Source organism: Microcaecilia unicolor, chromosome 11 (assembly GCF_901765095.1).
Source record: "Microcaecilia unicolor chromosome 11, aMicUni1.1, whole genome shotgun sequence".
Lineage (NCBI taxonomy): Eukaryota > Metazoa > Chordata > Amphibia > Gymnophiona > Siphonopidae > Microcaecilia > Microcaecilia unicolor.
This window is the reverse complement of record NC_044041.1, coordinates 32,970,505-32,988,862: the sequence shown is the minus strand read 5'-3', so window position 1 is coordinate 32,988,862 and position 18,358 is coordinate 32,970,505. Positions and strand designations below refer to the sequence as shown.

General features: G+C 42.3%; 1 protein-coding gene across 1 annotated transcript in view; it reads left to right on the top strand.

Annotated features, from left to right (window-relative positions):
- The window catches only part of ACAD10 (acyl-CoA dehydrogenase family member 10), an 83,734-nt gene that overhangs the window by 7,017 nt on the left and 58,359 nt on the right, over positions 1-18,358 (top strand). The window contains exons 4-7 of the mRNA XM_030217795.1: positions 6,191-6,385; positions 14,352-14,510; positions 15,774-15,933; positions 17,064-17,205. Of these exons, the coding sequence (XP_030073655.1) occupies positions 6,191-6,385; positions 14,352-14,510; positions 15,774-15,933; positions 17,064-17,205 (656 nt within the window). The remainder of the gene's footprint in view (positions 1-6,190; positions 6,386-14,351; positions 14,511-15,773; positions 15,934-17,063; positions 17,206-18,358) is intronic.

Genomic DNA, 18,358 nt, shown 5'->3' with positions numbered 1-18,358 from the left:
GTCTCAAAGCAAATGGTGCAGTGCAACAATTTATTATAGTAATCATTGACTCATTGTATGTATCAATGACTCATTATTATTATTATTAGCATCTGTATAGCGCTACCAGACACACGCAGCGCTGAACACCTGATAGAGAGACAGTCCCTGCTCAATAGAGCTTACAATCTAAAAAATGACTCCAACATGAGCTGTGTTTGGGCCGCAAGGCTTGCGTCAGGAGTCAATACCAAATGTCTCATTTGATTTAAATGTTCTTTTCAAAAAACATAACTGCACTTACCAATCTGCAGTTCAAGATGGACAAAGCAAATACAAGATAAACACAATTTTCATCGAGTATGAAAAATGTAAATAACTGACTTATCAATGGACAGTTCAAGATGGAAAAAGCAAATACTGGATAAACACAATTTTCATTGAGTACAAAGTGACAACAGCCTGCTGCTCCTCAGGCTGTTGTCGCTTCATACTTGATGAAAATTGTGTTTGTCCTGTATTTGCTTTGTCCATCACAAACTGCCGATTGATAAGTCAGTTATTTACGTTTTTTGAAAAGAACATTTTAAATCAAGTGAGACATTTGGTATTGACTCCTGAGGCAGACCTTGTGGCTAAAACATGGTTCATATTGAGTTATTGATATGCCTTCAATGTGTCAATAATTACTACAATAAATTGTTGCACTGCACCATTTGTTTTGGGACTCTTTTATCACCTTTACTCTCTGGAGTACAAAATTCTGTAAAGAGGAGAAGGAATGATGTCCGATTGTACTTCAGTAACAGTCAAATCCCACCTAACACTCCCCATCTTGAAGTTACTTTAAAATCTTTAAATAGCTTTTCAATATCTTAGCAATCTTAATTCAATCATGTTCTCTAATAAATACATTTAATTAAACTGTATTTGTTTTTTTTTCTCTGTGTCTTGGCTAGATTGTAAGCTCCAGAGAAGGGACTTTTTCTTTTGTATATATGGGAGCATTATAGAATTGTCAAGTCACGGTAGGTATGGGGAGGAATAAGCATGCAGAAATATATTCTGGGAAAAATACTTAGAATGCAATTCTGTTTAAGAAACTTTAGAATGCAGTAAGTAGAGGTGGTAGGTACATCAGAAGTAGATTGTAGTAGGAAGCCATATTATAGTGGCTGCCTTGGAGGGAAATCTTAGGTCTGTCCCTTCCTTGTGAGTGTGTGTATATGTATGTGTGTGTGTGTGTGTATATATATACTAGTAAAAAAGCCCCGTTTCTGATGCAAATGAAACGGGGGCTAGCAATGTTTTCTTCTGTGTGCATGTGGGAGTGTGTGTGTCCCTGCCCTCTGGCCTCTCTCCCCTCCCCCCTCTGAGTCCTTCACTGTTACAGAGCCAGCGATTTGATTTCGTGCTCTGCTGTTTTCCTTCACTGACTGTGTTACAGAGAGGGCGGGGCAGACACTCATAGGGAAACCGGATATCTCGCCCCCTTCACACTTCCGGCTGGAGGCTTCATAGAACGTTGGTGTTGCCTTTTATATAGAGAGATATAGATATATATATATATATATAAAAGGGCTTTTATTCTCTTTATAAATCTATTTATTTTAATATCTTTTTTTAGTTTGCTTATACTATATTTAAAAAGGCATGTTTGTCATTAGACAATGTGACCAAAACTGAAGACTACTCTTTCCTATTTGCCAGCAGTAGTGGGCATCTCCTAGGCCTGGGGTGGACAAACTTGGAGCCCTGCATAGATGATAGATCACAGAAGATCGGGGGGCGGGGGGGGAGGTGAGGTGAGGTGACCGTGGAGCTCATGGACAAGGAGTGGTGAACTTTAGTGGCACATGCAAGAGGCTTCCATCACTTCTGGCATGTGGTTATCACTTCCAGGTAGAAATGACAAACTAGTTGGCAGAATTCAGGACATGTCTCGCTGGTGTAGACAGGATGGAAGCCGCCTGTAGGATCTCTATCCTAGGCAATTACTGCTCAGTGTTAGCCAGTCAAAGTGAGGAAATTCCCGTTGAGTTCTGACCACTCTGGCAGGCTTATAGGGGACAAATAACATTTTTATTTAGCCAGATTCAAATGGGTTAATCTGTACATGCTGGTTCTTGCAGTATTTCTCCCACAGTCCGAAAGTGGTACTATCCCAGTGCAATGCTATTCTCATACTCTCATAATACTGTGTTTATTAATATGTAGAGTTATAAACTGCTCTGCGGGTGCTGCTAGACATACATATTTTGTACTTTTGTTGTCTGTGGAAGAAACGATAGAAGGTAATCAACATTTTTTATCCTGTAGGCTTGCACTAGTAATCAGGACAAAATAATGTAGTTAGTTTGTCTTATTACACCCCAGCAAACTTAAGAGTCTCATGCCTATCTTCTCTGTGGGTAATTTTTTGTTGCAAACAACCATTGTAGTTTTGGTTTTACAAATAGTGTGGACAAAATTACCCACGTTTTAGATCAGGCCAGCTAATTAAGGTGTAATTTTGTAAGTCTGTGTGCTTTGAAAATGAGCCTCTTGGCCTCCAGTGATGGTGGACAGTTTTCAAAGCTTCCATTGGCATGGCTAATCTGAGGGATTAAATGTGAGATTTATAAATTTTATATTGCAGTATTATGTTAGGTACTTTGTCCTGTATGTTTTAATTATGTATTTTGTTATGAATGTTTATTTTTTTTATCTGCCGAGTACATTAGTTTCATGCGGGATATATGTATTTTAAATAAATTAGTAAATACACTTGGAAATGACTTTGATTATTACCTCATAAAGGGTTTATGTGCTCAAATAGCTTCTTTTTTGTTTTTAACAAGAAGCTTTATTGAGAGAAACCACAAAGTACAACTCAAAGCTTTACAGACACTTATCATACAGGTTCCTCTCACATTAATTTGCTTAATACATAAAGACTCCTAATGTAACTTTCATAAAAAGCAATAACATTTCTTGTAGCATTTAAACCTTTTATATATACCCAGTGTCCCCAAAGAAATCCACCCCCCTCCCCCCCTTCCCTTCCTCTTCTCCATATGTCTCATCCCTAAGGAAGATTCCAAATTCCGTGTCTATGTTAAGGATTTGGTCACTGGTGCCCAAATCTTTTCCCATTTTGCTAGGGTTTTACTCTCCTTAGCCATTAATTTTTCCATATTACTTATGTACCACACCAAATCGTACCATCTCCGTACTGAAGGACATCCATTCTGTTTCCACATCCGTGCTATCAGCAATCGAGCTGCATTGAAGCAGTGTTTCGCCAACTGGCCCCCCTGATTAGTGAGCCCCCTGACCGGTTTATTAAATAAAAACACTGCAGGATCCCAGGGTATGGTGCCCTCCACCCAACCATGTAACCTTCCTCGCACCGATTTCCGGAATGCTTGTACTTTTCTACAAGACCACCAAATGTGTCCCATTGTGCCAATCTGCCCACAGCCTTCAAATAGCTTCTTTTTAATTACTTGGTGTATATGTGGGTAAAAAAATGCACTTAAGTTCACCTGAAATGACTAGAAAGGTTTCCTGGGTTGGGATTAGCATTTGCAGCCATACTTTATAAAATATATCCAGATGTGTGTAAAATAAGCCAGGAAATTTATAGGTTCATAAGCATTGCCATACTAGGGCAGACCGAAGGTCCATCAAGCCCAGTATCCTGTTTCCATCAGTGGCCAATCCAAGTTACAGGTACCTAGTAGGATCCCAAAAGCATAATAGATTCCATGCTGCTTATCCCAGGAATAAGCAGTGGGATTTCCCCAAGTCCACCTTAATAATGGTTCTGGACTTTTCTTCCAGGAGCTTTTTAAAACTCTGCTATACTAATGGCTTTTACCGTATTCTCTGGCAGCGAATTCCAGAGCTTAATTATATATTGAGTGAAGAAATATTTTCTTTGATTTTTTTTTTTCTAAATGTACTACTTAGTAACTCATTGTGTCCTGTCCCCCCCCCCCCCCTAGTCCTTGTACTTTTGGAAAGAGTAAACAAGTGATTCACATCTGTTCCATCCCACTCATTTTATAGACTTCTATAATATCTCCCCTCAGCTGTCTCTTCTCCAAGCTGAGCAGTACTAACCTCTTTAGCCTTTCCTCATAGGGGAGTCATTCCATCCCCTTGAGTATCAGTTCAATGGAGTAATTTTTATATGGAAGGTGTTTGCATACTTTCCCTTTCAAAACTAGAACTTATATGCACATTTGCCACACAATCAGACAGCTTGTTATAGAATTACCCCATAGAGGGGCATAATCGAACGGCGCCAAATCGATGGGCGACTATCTTCGGGGCCAGCTTCGCGAAGGGGCGGAGCCAAGCATATTTTCGAAATACACTTGGAGCTAGCCAAATCGCTCGCCGGGTGTAGATGAGATGGCTGGCTCTGATTTTCAGCCATAATGGAAACCGGGCCCGGCCATCTCAAACCCGGCGAAATGTAAGGCATTTGGTCGTGGGAGGAGCCAGCATTTGTAGTGCAATGGCCCCCCCCCCCCCCCCCCGACATGCCACGACACCAACCGGGCACCCTAGGGGGCACTTGTAAAAAAATTTTAAAAAGAAAACAATTAGCCTCCAGGTGCATAGCACCTTTCCCTTGTGTGCTGAGCCCCCCAAAACCCACTGGCCACAACTCTACAGCATTACCATAGCCCTAAGGGCTGAAGGGGGGCACCTACATGTGGGTACAGTGGGTTTTGGGGTTTTTTGGAGGGCTCACATTTACTACCACAAGTGTAACAGGTAGAGGGGGGGGATGGGCCTGGGTCCACCTGCCTGAAGTGCACTGCACGCACTACAAACTGCTCCACGGACCTGCATACTGCTGTCAGGGAGCTGGGTATGACATTTGAGGCTGACATACAGGCTGGCAAAAAAATGTTTAAATTTTTTTTTGTGTGTGTGTGGGAGGCGGATAGTGACCATTGGGGGAGTCAGGGGAGGTGATCCCCGATTCCCTCCGGTGGTCATCTGGTCAGTTCAGGTAGTTTTTTGGGACTTTGACCTGAAAAAAAAAAAAGGGTCCAAATAAAGCGGGCCAAATTCTTGTGAAGGCCGGCTTTTTTCCATTATTGGGCGAGGATGCCCATCTCTTAACTACGCCCCCGTCCCGCCTTCGCTACCATGCTGACACGCCCCCTTGAATTTTGCTGGCTCCGCGACGGAACGCAGTTGAAGCCGCCCAAAATCGGCTTTTGATTATGCCGATTTGGCCGGATTCAGGAGATAGCCGACGATCTCCCGATTTGTGTCAGAAGATGGGCGGCAATCTCTTTCGAAAATCAGCTGGATAGTGTCTTAGGGGGATAATAAGTGTGCTGTGGGGAAGGAGAAGACGGAAATTTAAGTAACTGTTTCATCTTAAAAAAGGGTGTGATCGGCACTTTTGATTTTTCACTGTATTGATAGTGGAGGAGGTATTCAGCTGGTCAACATAACCTTGCCTTCTATCACACCCACCTACTGTTTGATCATAGCCTTAGAGGCAGAATCTGTACATACATGATACTTGACTGAATTATTCTTTCCTATACATACTGTGCAGCAGAACTCCTGCAAAAATTATAAGGATTTGCAGAAACATATTGAACACAGTATTTAAGCAGAAAGCACTAATGTTAGGTAACTGCAGGTTGTATTATTCCTATAACTGTTTGAAAATGTAAGTATATGGGGGCTGGTGGTGAGAGCACAAAGAAGGTAGGAACACTTATTTTGGGGCCAGGTGTGTGTACCTCAGCAGTTAAAAACCTATCTGTGGCCAGGATCCCATTATCACAGCCATAGAAAGCACATGACCCCCCCCCCCCCCCAGAGGCATGGGCTGATCACGTTTCTAGGGATAGCCTGCTCAGGGTCACCACCCCAAATGTGGGTCGCAGCCTACAGGTTCAGAAGCCCTGGTATATATGCTCCCATATCTTTTTCATTACTGTGTAACTCCTGGAAGGGGAGGGGATTATCTCAGTATATGTTAGTTATACCATGTCAATTTATTCAACAACTCATTAAAGAGACGAAGAAAGAGATTTGTTTTATTTACTGTATAGGACATACTCCCATCTGCCCTTCTTCATATTAGCAGGATAATGAATCTCATTCTTGTAACATGGAAGGATGGGTAAAACCATATCCTTCCATCCCTCAAATGCATAGGTTCAGTGCTATGTCTCTCGTTGTACAGGCCAATTCTTCTGTGCCAGTGGACACTTTTCTTGCTGCGATGACAAGCAGTCACAAGGCAAAGCCCGTCCCAATTATGACTGAGGCGTTACGGTGTATCCAGGAAGAAGGACTGAAAACAGCCCTTCTGAGCAATAACTTCTATATGCACAATGGGGAGAGCTTTATGCCTCTGGACCGGAAACAGTTCGATGTGGTATGTCTAAATAGATATCAAAACTATTTGTGTAACTGTATTAAAAAGGTCTGTCCTGACAGTCTCGCTTGTTTTGACTATCTAGCCAAAAGAAATGATTAAAGCAGCTTACAGATATTTCGAGCAATTATGCCCCTGCTGAGTTGGTTGCTGAAAAGTTATCAAAAATAGCTCTCAAGCTAAAGGACCTATTTTTTAAACTGTGGTAAAGCAATGCTGGAAATCCTGCAGTTCTTTTACATACATTGCTGTGAATGTGGACATCATGGGATGGTAAACCCCCATCTTTTAAAGGGGCTATAATACCATCCAGGAGTCTCCTACCCTGTGTCCAAAATCCCTGATGATTTTGTAGAACTCTTGGTGAACTCCTCCCAGACCCTCCGCCCAGCCCATAAATTAAAACAAAATGGTACCAGCAATTAAGCCTCGTCTCTTCCCCCCCCCTTCCACATGCATACTTCATAAAGCCCATGTTTGGAGATCTAGGGATGGGCTAATCTTGGAAAATTATGTTGGCTGAGCAAGAGCTGCTTTGCCCTGCATATGAGAGGAGAGAGATGGGCTTTGTGAAATGGTGATATTTTAGACAAGAGGGTTCAAGGCTTAATCACCAGTATCCTTTTATTTTGGGGCCAGGTGGGATATTAGAGGTTGCTTTTCCAGGATCTTGCATTGACACCAGGGATTTTTGAAAGGAGATAGGGCAATTTTTTTTAATGTATTGTGGTTCCTTTAGATCAACAGCCCTGGGAACATTGCTGTGCCTGTTACTATAGTAGTTAATTTTCCTAGAATAACATGGCTTGTAAAGTTTCATGCAAGTCATGTTATTCTGTTTGTTAAATAATGAACTACTTTGCATGCAAATCAGCTCATTATCAGAGCTGTAATGCACATTCTTTAAGGAAGTAATAATGACATATAAAAGCTTGCAATAATCACATATTTTACACATTATTTCAGAATAACATATGTAAATGTTTCACCACATGGTAAATGGGATTTTTGGCATATAAACACATTAACATCACTTAGTAAGTAGGCTTTTAAAACTGGATAATTTTACTGTATTCTTTTCTCCAGTAGAAAGTATATGTAAGTAATTTAAAATTTGTCTTCATGAATCTGCATTTTTGTAAGTGGCAGGTAGTAGAAATGACTAGGCATTATATGTTCATGTTATGTAAGTTTATTTCTTACGGGGAAGCTTGGTGTTCATCCTTCAAAGCAACGTGATTTCCAAGTAGGATATAAGGGAAAATATTTCTTCGACTGAATGATACAATAGATCGAAACAAGTTGCAAACTGTCCCATCCCTCAGAGAGCTCTCTGTTGCTGGGAACATCCATTTTGCATCACAGAGTCTGTTTTCCACATCATTGTTTTGTTGCTGAGACCAAAACTGACAGCTTCTTGCAGCAGTGTAGAATTTTCTTTATGGTAAGTTACTTCAGATCCTTCTTGAGGCTAGAACATAGTTTTCCACTAAATGGGGGAAGTTATCAACATGGTCTATCGTTAAGAAATGTTATTTTACTATTAACCCCAGTTCTTACTAACTAGGTTTCACAGCATAAAATGGGATCTTTGCTGAAATTAGTGGTAAAATAACACTAACTCGCCTAAGAGCCAACCCCCATCAGTAATGCCATAATGGCTTGATTATTCTATACTTGGCTCACTTTTTATTACATATAACAGGTAACTTCTCACTATTCCAGAATCTGTGGTATAGTCATGTCCATCAACCAGCAGGTGGAGATAGAGAACTGAAAACTGAACTGAGACACATCTCTCTTGACATCCAGTCCAGCTCCTCAGTATTTTCTATGTCCAGCAGGTGGATGGACACACTTTTCAGCCTCTGGTTCTGAGTGGTCTATGGTCCAGTTGGTTACCAGTTGAACTTTGTGGGTGGTTTGAGTCTGCAGAATCATATCTGGAGGTCTTCAGATTCCTGTCTCTGGTGCCCACGAATTTACTTTTTTCCCTCCCTTCACCTCTCCCCTACTTCCCCTACTTTACTGGAAAGTGTGGGACAGAGTATTAGTCCTAATTCTTTCTCATCAGTGGTAAGACTTCTGGAGATTGTGAGCTTGGGGGGAGCAGCCGTCAGTGGTAAGTCCAACTATAGTTTGACTCTGAACCGCTTGCAGAGCTGCAAGTTCTACTTGGTACAGGGGAGGGATCCCGACTCACTGCTTTGGACACATTGTGCAGCGCTGGTGACAGTCGGGGTGAATGATAATTCACGCAGAAGCGGTATTCATGCTGTGGGACCCCCCCCCCCTCCAGCTTCAGGGCGTTGCAGTCAGGGCCGCCGAGAGACTGGGCCAGGCCTGGGACAAGGCCGCCCCCGGGCCCCCCTCCACCCGCTACCGGGCCGGGCCCTCTCTCCACCCCCGGGCCCTCTGCACTAACCTTAAGCGCCTCCCTCACCTTCACAGCAAGCAGCAGCAGACCTCTCCTTCCTTCTGTGCCCCGCCCTCGCAGAAGTTACGTCAGGTGAGGGCGGGACACGGAAGGAAGGAGTGGTCTGCTGCTGCTTGCTGTGAAGGTGAGGGAGGCACTTAAAGTCAGTTCCGGGGAGGGCGGGTGGGCCGGACTGCGGCAGCGGCTCCGCCCCCCCCCCCGGAGGCCCGGGCCTGGGGAATTTTGTCCCCCCTGTCCCCCCTCTGGGCGTCCCTGGTTGCTGTGCATGCAAGCTGGGAATCCTATAGGACGTGGAGGAAATGGTGGTTGGTGGAACATCTTCAGATTTAGTGCAGAATCCAAATATCCCAGGGTCTTTGGACTCTCCGGCAGGGCCAGTGCGCAGTTTGATGCAGGAGAGCACAGAAACATGTCATTTTGTGGGGGCCAACTGGCAATGAGGAGCAGCCTCTGTCTCATCATGCGGGGAGCACAGCTGCCATTTTACAGCCTCAGGTCCCAACAAAGCATTCAGCTAAGTTGGGATCTTTGTTTTCTCAAGAGTTTATATTGCTCTGACACCAAGCCTATTTACTGAAGCAGGGACAGTCAGAGTTGCTGCTATGTGCTTCAGTTTCTCGCCCCATTGCCCCTTCGGCTCCTAAGAGATCTGGTTTAGATCTCCGGGAGTGGAAAGATGAGGCTATATCTCCTTCTCTCTCCTTATCTAATATGGCCTTGGCCTATTCAGAGAGCCTTCATTGAATGAGCTGTTAGAGGGAGGGATATGATCCAAAAGTACTGTGGTTGTTTTATAAAGAGGAGCTCAGTACTCATATATCTGAGGTACTGGCGGTGCTTTCCATTGAGGATCCTTGTGCTTGGGTGTCAGGAGTTCCATCTTCGTTGATCATAGGGAGGTGGGGTAGAGGTCCTTTTAAGGCCCTCCCAATGCATCCAGACATTCAGGACCTGATTATAGCAGAATGGGTCTCACCAGATGCGGGACTGCGAGTGGGAAGTTCCATGGCTCACCTCTACCCATTAGTTCCGGAGGAGAAAGATAAATTGTAGCCTCCCAGGGTGGGCTCCCTGGTTACGGCAGTGACTAAGAAGACCAACTTGCTGGTGGAAGGGGGCATTGCCCTAAAAGACCTACAGGATGGGAGGTTAAAAGGCTCGCTGAAATGAGCCTTTGAAGTGGCATCTGGGCCTTCAAGCAACAGTGTGCAGCTCGTTCATGGTAAGAGCATACCTGAAGTGGCATGAGTAGTCAGCAACACAAGACAGTCACCATAACACCCTGCTGGAAGGAGAAGATGCAGCATTAAAGTCACATCTAATTAAAACTGTCCTTTTGGAGCAAGTGGCTATTTGGAGAAGATCTCAGTAATTTGTTGAAAGAACTGGGGGAAACTAAGCCACAGCAGTTGCTGAAAGATAAGCCAAAAGCTTGTGGTCATCCATCTTCAGGAGGCTTTTGATTTCAAGACAGCAGATGGTACTGGCCTGGTTGTCAGTAGTATGGTCAGAACTTCCACTTTCACATACGCCAATATTCCTTTCATGTGGACAGGAAGTCCTTTTCTGTCAGCTAGAGAGTCCAATGCCTCCCAGAGCTTCACAATGGTACGAGGCTGGTCAACTTTTCTCTTCCTCCAGCGGGAGGACGTCTTCATGAGTTTTGGGAGGAGTGGGCCAAAATCACATTAGACCAATGGAAGTTTGGAAGTAGAGAGAGAAATACTTCTTTACTGTGAGCAGTTATATTTCATTACCTGTGAGCAGCTGTATTTCATTCACTTCCCAGGTACTACTTAAATAGTAAACAAATGTTTAGATAAGTTTTATAATTATTCCATATTCAGTTACCTGTTATTGCCTGTTATTTTTCCATGTTTTATATGGTTCACTGTTCAATTTCCTGACAATAAACTTTATTAGTTTGACTCTGCTGTCTTGGACTAACTAAGAATCCTTGTGGTTCGTGGTTTGGTCTGTGGGTGTTTTCTGGGAACTGTGGGACCCCTGGGAGTGTGGTCCCAGTAACCTAGAGATCACAGCGGAATAACTTCAGAGTGGGAGACTCGCCCAAAGACAAGTGGAACCCAGCAGGCTGGTGGAAGGGTGTGCCAGTGTAAAGCACATGTGCAGGTGGTAGCGGATCTCAGCAGTGCTGGAACAGACCCTCCAGGTGGTCACAGGGTTAACCCCTCAGGTGGGCTCTAGGCGTTTTGTGACAGCAATGTCATTTTAATAGCCTGAACTGTCCCATACCACAATTTAAATCATCCATCAACACCTGGAATTTTAGAGTAGCAATATCTGCCGATAGGCACGCTCCTAAATATGAGATGGACTGTGCTGCCCACCTAAATGGTAACTGGCATTTCAGCTGGGAAGTCATGGGTTCTTTCACTGTCAGATTGAGGATCTCCGACTTGGACATGTTTGCCTTGAACCACTACACTGCCCCATATTCCCAAGTAGGCCTATACAAGGTGCATTGAGTGGGATCTTTTCCAGGTTTAGGGATGATGGTAACCACTGCAAGCTGCCAGGAATTCATTAGCCGCTTAGACTGGTGAAAAGTATTAAACTCTCTAAGCAAAACAGGAACTAAGCGTCTCCCAAAACATTTATAAAAGTGATTTGTGTGGCTGTCGAGCCCTGGAGCTTTTCCATTAGGGAGCTGTTTAATAGTCTAAATTATTTTATCTTTCTCAGTGGGGTACAATAACCTCTCCATTTCCAGCTGAGTCAGTGTTGGCAGCCCTGTCCTCTCAGTAGTACTTTATAGCATCCTTTGTAGGTTCCTGAGCAGAGCCATAAAGTGTCTCATAGTATTTAATAAATATCTCTTGTGTTCCCTTAAAATTAGTTTGGGTATGGACCTCTTGTATTATGGCTGGTATATAGTTTTACTGGGTCTGCTTCTTAGGTTTATGAGCCAACAACTGGCTAGCCCAGTTACCATATTCAAAATGTCTGCCTTCTGCTTTTTGAAATTCATTAAGCTCCAATCTCAATGTGTAGCTGGGCCCCCACTGCCTTTAAGGACTGAGCCCTCTTATGAGTCCGCTTCAGCGCATAAATTTGATGTCAAAGGGCAGTTTCTCGTGCCATTCGGATTTACGGAGATAAGCTTGGGTTGATAAATTGCGCCCCCCCTTATCACCAACTTAAGACCCTTCCATAGAATAATGGGCTGTATGTCCTTAACATAATTTAGGGTAAGGGATTCCACTATATCTTTTTCCAATTTCATAAGTGTTGGATCAGACAGGAGGGTGTCATCAAAGTGCCAGTAACGCTGATGCTCATGGTTTAGGTGTTGTGGGAGAGTGATTTCTGTGGGGGCTTGATCTGACCAGGACCTAGAATGAATGAGGGCCCATTGCATGGAATGGAATGCTTGAATATCCCCAAACTACATATCTATGCAAAAATAACTCTGATGGACTTTTGAAAAGAAAGTATAGTCCCTTTGATCGGGATGTGCTTGTCTCCACAGATCAAATAGGCCCACTAAAGCAGAAAGGCATGTAGGTGGTCTGTACCCCACTGAGCATAGTGGGTTTGTCTACTTGAATTGTCAAGGGTGTTGCTACAGGGTCAAATTGAAATTAGGGGCATAGACATTCAAGAAAGTATAGAGCTGTGAATCCACTTGTACCTTCACCATAGTAGCATAGTAAATGATGGTAGATAAAGACCTGTATGGTCCGTCCAGTCAGCCCAACAAGATAAACTCATTTTACATGGTATGCAATGCTTTATATGTATACCCAAGTTGGATTTGTCCTTGCCATTCTCAAGGCACAGACCGTAGAAGTCTGCCTAGCACTCTTCTTGTACTAAAAGTTCTGAAGTTAACGTCAAAGCCCTTTAACATTTACACTCCAGCCATCCATATCTATTCAGTCACGATCAGGGCATAGACCATTGAAGTCTGCCCAGCACTGGTTTTGCTTCCCCCAATCTCCGCTGAGATTCCTTGGATACGTTCCTTCTAAACAGGATTCCTTTGTGTTTATCCCATGCATGTTTGAATTCCATTATCGTTTTCATCTCCACCACCTCCCGCAGGAGGGCATTCCATGTATCCACCATCCTCTCTGTGAAAAAAATACTTCTGACATTACTCCTGAGTCTGCTCCCCTTTGACCTCAATTCATGTTCTCTAGTTCTACTGCCTTCCCGTCGCCAGAAAAGAAAACCAAGGTGTATCTGCTCCCTTTATCCGTAGCCACCTCTTGAACTTGCCATGGGCAGCCAGTTAATAATCCTATAAGACACCCCAAACACCTTAGTTTTCTTTTGAAGCTTATTGGAGGCGCAAAGAACGATAAGAAATTTTTATGAAAGATAAGTTTTTCATGCGCTGCCAACAAGTGAGTCTCCTGAACAAATCCCACCATTGCTTTTAACTTCACCAGTTCCTTAAAAAGGAGATGGAGCTTGGATGTCCCTTTTCTGCCTGTGCAAATTCGGTATTTGGATGTTTCAAGCACATGGACGTCCATTTCAGCCTTTTGAGATGCCCATATGCTTCAAAAATAAGCGCCATAGTTAAAAAAAAAAATGTATGCCTTCCTGTCATGTCATATCTTACACACCGTTACAGCATGCGTCCGTCTGTAATGCTGTGTGAGAAACATTATGTAAGTGGCTTGATACTGCTGTTTTATTCTGTTACTGAAATAACCTTGTGTTTTGACGCTGGGATTTGCTGAATCATTGCACCCCTGACACATCCCGAGGGCAAAACATGGCCAAGTCAGGTTTTTAATAACGTATTACATCTTTCAAGGTATCTTTTATCCGTGGTAATCCTTTTCTTCCATAGCGTCCTTCCAGACTGGCACAGATGGGTTATGCACTACGACCAGCAGGTGGGAGACTGAGAACAGCTGGCTCCTGAGATCCTCTACAACCATGCTGCGCAGTGCCCAGAAAGCCAGTAGTTCTCAGTCTCCAGCAGGTGGTGGACATGCCTTCTGTGCTGTTCAATTCAGGTATTGGGCTACAGGCCTATAGGGGTCTGTTTCTAAAAAAATTTAAAAAGAGGTTTAGTTGGCTTTGAGGCTCTGGTTGGACCCTTGCTTTTTTTCCCCCCTTTCAAGGCTTTCAGACATTTAGGTCATGCTGGACAGGAACTGAGGTCCGTGGGGTCTCCGGTGCTCCAAGATGTCACACCCAGGTGGCCAGATCCCTCCCCACTTCCCCTATTCCCCTTTGGGGATTACCTGGTGTGTGCCTTGGCTGTATTATTTGTGGTAATACTGTCCTTTGTCTTCTGGAATTCCGTATTTCCAAAATTCTGTGGTTTTCTTAATCAGGCTCATATTACACACGACCCACAACAATTATGTACAGTGGCTGTGATGGGATGAGATATCTCAGTAAGAATGCAGGTTAGATTGTATCATGTGTGTTGCCCACACTTGAAAAATATTTCCAGTTTAAATTTGCTCTAAACTGTTCTGATACCCAACATAAACACAAAGGTGGTATTAATGCTTTCTTTTCTTATACACTGCCATGCAGATTGTTGAATCTTGTCAAGAAGGAATATGTAAACCAGACCCTCGTATATATAAACTCTGCTTGGAACGCCTTGGGGTTCAGCCAAAAGAATCCATCTTTCTCGATGACCTTGGGCAGAACTTAAAGACCGCTGCACAGCTTGGCATTAAAACAATAAAGGTACAGACCTAACTTGAGTTTCTTTAAGACTGGGTGTTTTATTGGAGTTGTGATTTGCAATAAGACACCTGTACTGCTCACCAGGTTTATAAAGCTGCTGTTGACAGAAGGAGTAACTTAATGATTAGATGAATGGGTTGGAAATCAGGGAAGCCTGGATTGAAATCCTGCTTTCCGTCTTGATACTCTGTGACCCTGGGCAAGTCACTTCATTCTCCATTGCATCAGGCACTAAATTTAGGGCTAGATGAATAAATCACTATTGCATATCTGCAACACAGACCTGCATTAGTGTGCATTATTTACCACAGGTCTCAAATTATAACATGACATCGATTTACTAATAAAAAACAAAACAAAAAGGAGTGTGGAAAATATATACTATATATATGTATTATAAATTACATATATAATATATAATGAGTTTCTTACTCTGCTAATGTTAATTGATATTATGACATATTGCAAGCCACATTGAGCCTGCAAATGGGTGGGAAAATGTGGGATACAAGTACGGCAAAATAAATAAATAAATATCTTGTTCAACACAACCAAAATCTATAATTTTCTATTCAGCATTCACTTGCTCTAACTTCGCACTTCTACAAGTATGCATTGTCATTTGTACTTAAACGCATGTATACAGCCACGCATTAAAAAAAAAAAATAAATAAATTTAGTGCCATGATTTCAAATGATATATTATTTTGTGTTTGTACAATATCAACCTAATAACGTGTGTTAGGTTGACATTGTACAAACACAAAATAATATATCGTTTGAAGTCATGGCACTAAATTTTCTAACAGCCATTTTCTGCTTGTGAAACAGGATTTACGTGTGGATAAATACCTTTGAAAAAATGCATTGGTTTAGGATACGTTAACCTTTTTTGCTCCTAAAGTCCCCTTTATGTGTCGTAAAAATTCCTCACCCTCAGCTCCGTACCAGAACATAAGTATTTTGTGTACATATAGATTAAACACATTTATCTGTTTTTGTTTTATTAGTTTTTCTTGGATTTGGAAGATCCCTGATTTCATAGTAGGTCTTTAGACTATCCAATTACTAGTAATTATGCATTGGTCAGCGTCAAGTTATTCGTCTAATGAAACAGTCAGCTGTACTCATCTTCATTTTCTTTATTTCCAAAAATTTAATATACTACTCATTTATAAAAACTTACTCTCAGTGGTGTAATAACGGATGAGCCTGATTCTTGTATTTTGTACGGATGGCTATTTGGTTATCTTTTAAAATTAGGTGGAAGATCCAGAAGTTGCTGTTAGAGAGTTAGAAATGCTCTTGGGTTTTCCATTGAAAGGAGACATTCCAAACACCTGTCCAGTGAGGCCTACAATGGAGATCTCTCATGAAGCACTGGAGAAGTACCTTGAAAATATTTTGGGTGGTCGTGCATCAGGTACTTGAGTCCTTCATCTAGTGCTTGTATCCCAGTGCCAGTTAGTTCTTCTTTTCAGGCTAATGAAAATGTTTAGCAGGGGACAGGTTAACTGTTAGACAGGTATTTATTGAAGGTTAGCTATAGGACAGGTATAATTTATAGAAGGCGTGCTGTTGGATAGGATTACTGTAGCCTTAGGGTAACGTCAGAATACAACAAAGGCTGGTGCAATAAAATGTATGAAAACAAAGGAATAGCACCAAGGAAAATCTGCTTAAAACAAGCTAAATAAAAATAACCCGTGTGCCCATTTTTCACCTAATGAACGTCAGGGATCTGGTGTAGACAAATCACGTATGCCGTTTTAGAATTGAAACAAGGTAAAAAGCTTCTTCAAAGAATGGTCTACTTAACACATCAAATCAACATTATAGTTGTAGTGACTTCCCAAAAGAGGCAGTACATGCTGCTGCTGAAATCAAGTTAAAGGGGTTATGACAGAAGACTATACAATCATAAATGGAGTGAAAAGGGTAAATAGGGGACTGTTATTTATCCTTTCAAATAGAACTAAGACACTTCATGAAGCTAACATATAACAGACTTAAAAAATTGTGCACTGAGTGAAAAATAGTTTCTTCAGTCAAGCTTTGGAATTTGTGGCTGGAAGATACATTCAGGAAGAATAGCTGAGTTTAAAACTGTTTCAGACAAACTGCTGGAAGAAAGGTCTATAAATTGTTGTTAGCCTGATAGACTTGAGGAAGCCTTCTTATCCTTAGACAGAAGCAGTAAGGAGTAGATCTACTCATTGGAATCCTGCTGGGTACCGGTAACCTGAATTGGCCACTGTCCGAGATAAGATGCTGGGTTTGATGTACCACTGGTCTGAATCAGCATAGCTCGTCTTTTTTTTCTTACTTATTAAGTGAATAATGAATAGCATTCTGTTCGGGATTATTTACTCAAGTCAATCACAGAATACAACATTAACGTTAGCAACTAATTAACATGTACTTTGACGACACTGGTCTGAATACGCAGATAAATATTTGGAAATATCTATAATGTGATTCATGACATAACGTGTAGATATTGAGATAATCTGGAGTTTCATTCAGTACTATTCTGCTGACGTGCTCTTTCAGAGCCCCTGGTTCTTCGCCAGTTCAGCCATGGGCAGTCTAACCCAACCTATTTTGTCCAATGGGGTGATCGGCAACTTGTGCTAAGAAAGAAGCCTCCTGGCAAACTTCTTCCATCTGCTCATGCCGTGGAAAGGGAATACAGGTAATTCACATTACTGGATGGATCTCTCCTGCACAACTCTTGACTGTCTCTATTTCTGCCTATGGATCTGCGCTTATTAGGAAAGGAATTTGCGAGTCTCTATTAACAAAAACAGAGTGGGTATAGCAAATATATATATATAGGTTAACTATATAGAAAAAGGATGGAATCCAATTAAAGCAAAACGTAAATGACCTCATAACTGGAGTGAGTTTTTTGATGGCAGCTTCAGAGGTTGGGAAGTATGACCAATGCCAGGCAGACTTCTATGTCCTGGGTCCCATAAATGGCAAAGACAGATCAGCATCAAGGCTAGAGTAGGCTTCGACAGCAACTCTAGTAGTTGGGATGTAGGACCAGTGTCGGGCAGACTTCTATGGTCTGTACCCGAAGGCGTAGAACTTGTGCAGAGTGCCACAATCAACTCTGGTCACCTTGTTGGGCAGACTGGATGGACTGTGCAGGTCTTTATCCATGTACTGCCTGAAAGACTAATAATGTGTCACAGTAACATTAAGATCTGCACAGTCCATCCAATCTGCCCAACAAGGCAGTCAGAGTGACACCCACCAGGTTATAGTCATTCATGCCAACCGCATATAAGGAGTTAAATATGACACTGTCTTGGAACAATATATGTTTAAACCAAAAGTATTGCTAACAGTATTTAACATTTTTTTTTGTTACATTTGTACCCCACGCTTTCCCACTCATGGCAGGCTCAATGCGGCTTACATTAAGATGCCTTCCCCTCCACCTTGAGATGCTCATCACCCTCGCTCATAGTATATGATAATGAAGTGATATATAGAGGCTTATTTTCAAAGCACTTAGCCTCCCAAAGTTCCATAGAAACCTATGGAACTTAGCCTCCCAAAGTGCTTTGAAAATATGCCTCATAGTGTGCAGACCTGATCTTCATCTGTGTTTTTTCAATTTGCGAGTCACAGACCATAGGAGTCTGTCTGGCATTGACCTTTTTTCCTAACTGCTCTTGCCCAGTATAACACTTCAGTAGCCGTATTATGATTCCATCCTCTTAGACATCTCCTGGTGCTTCAGACAGACTCAACTGGCAAACTCCCAAGCTGTCAGTAATTCAGATCCACATAGACACACAGAATTCCAAGTACACATTACATATTTCAGTCAG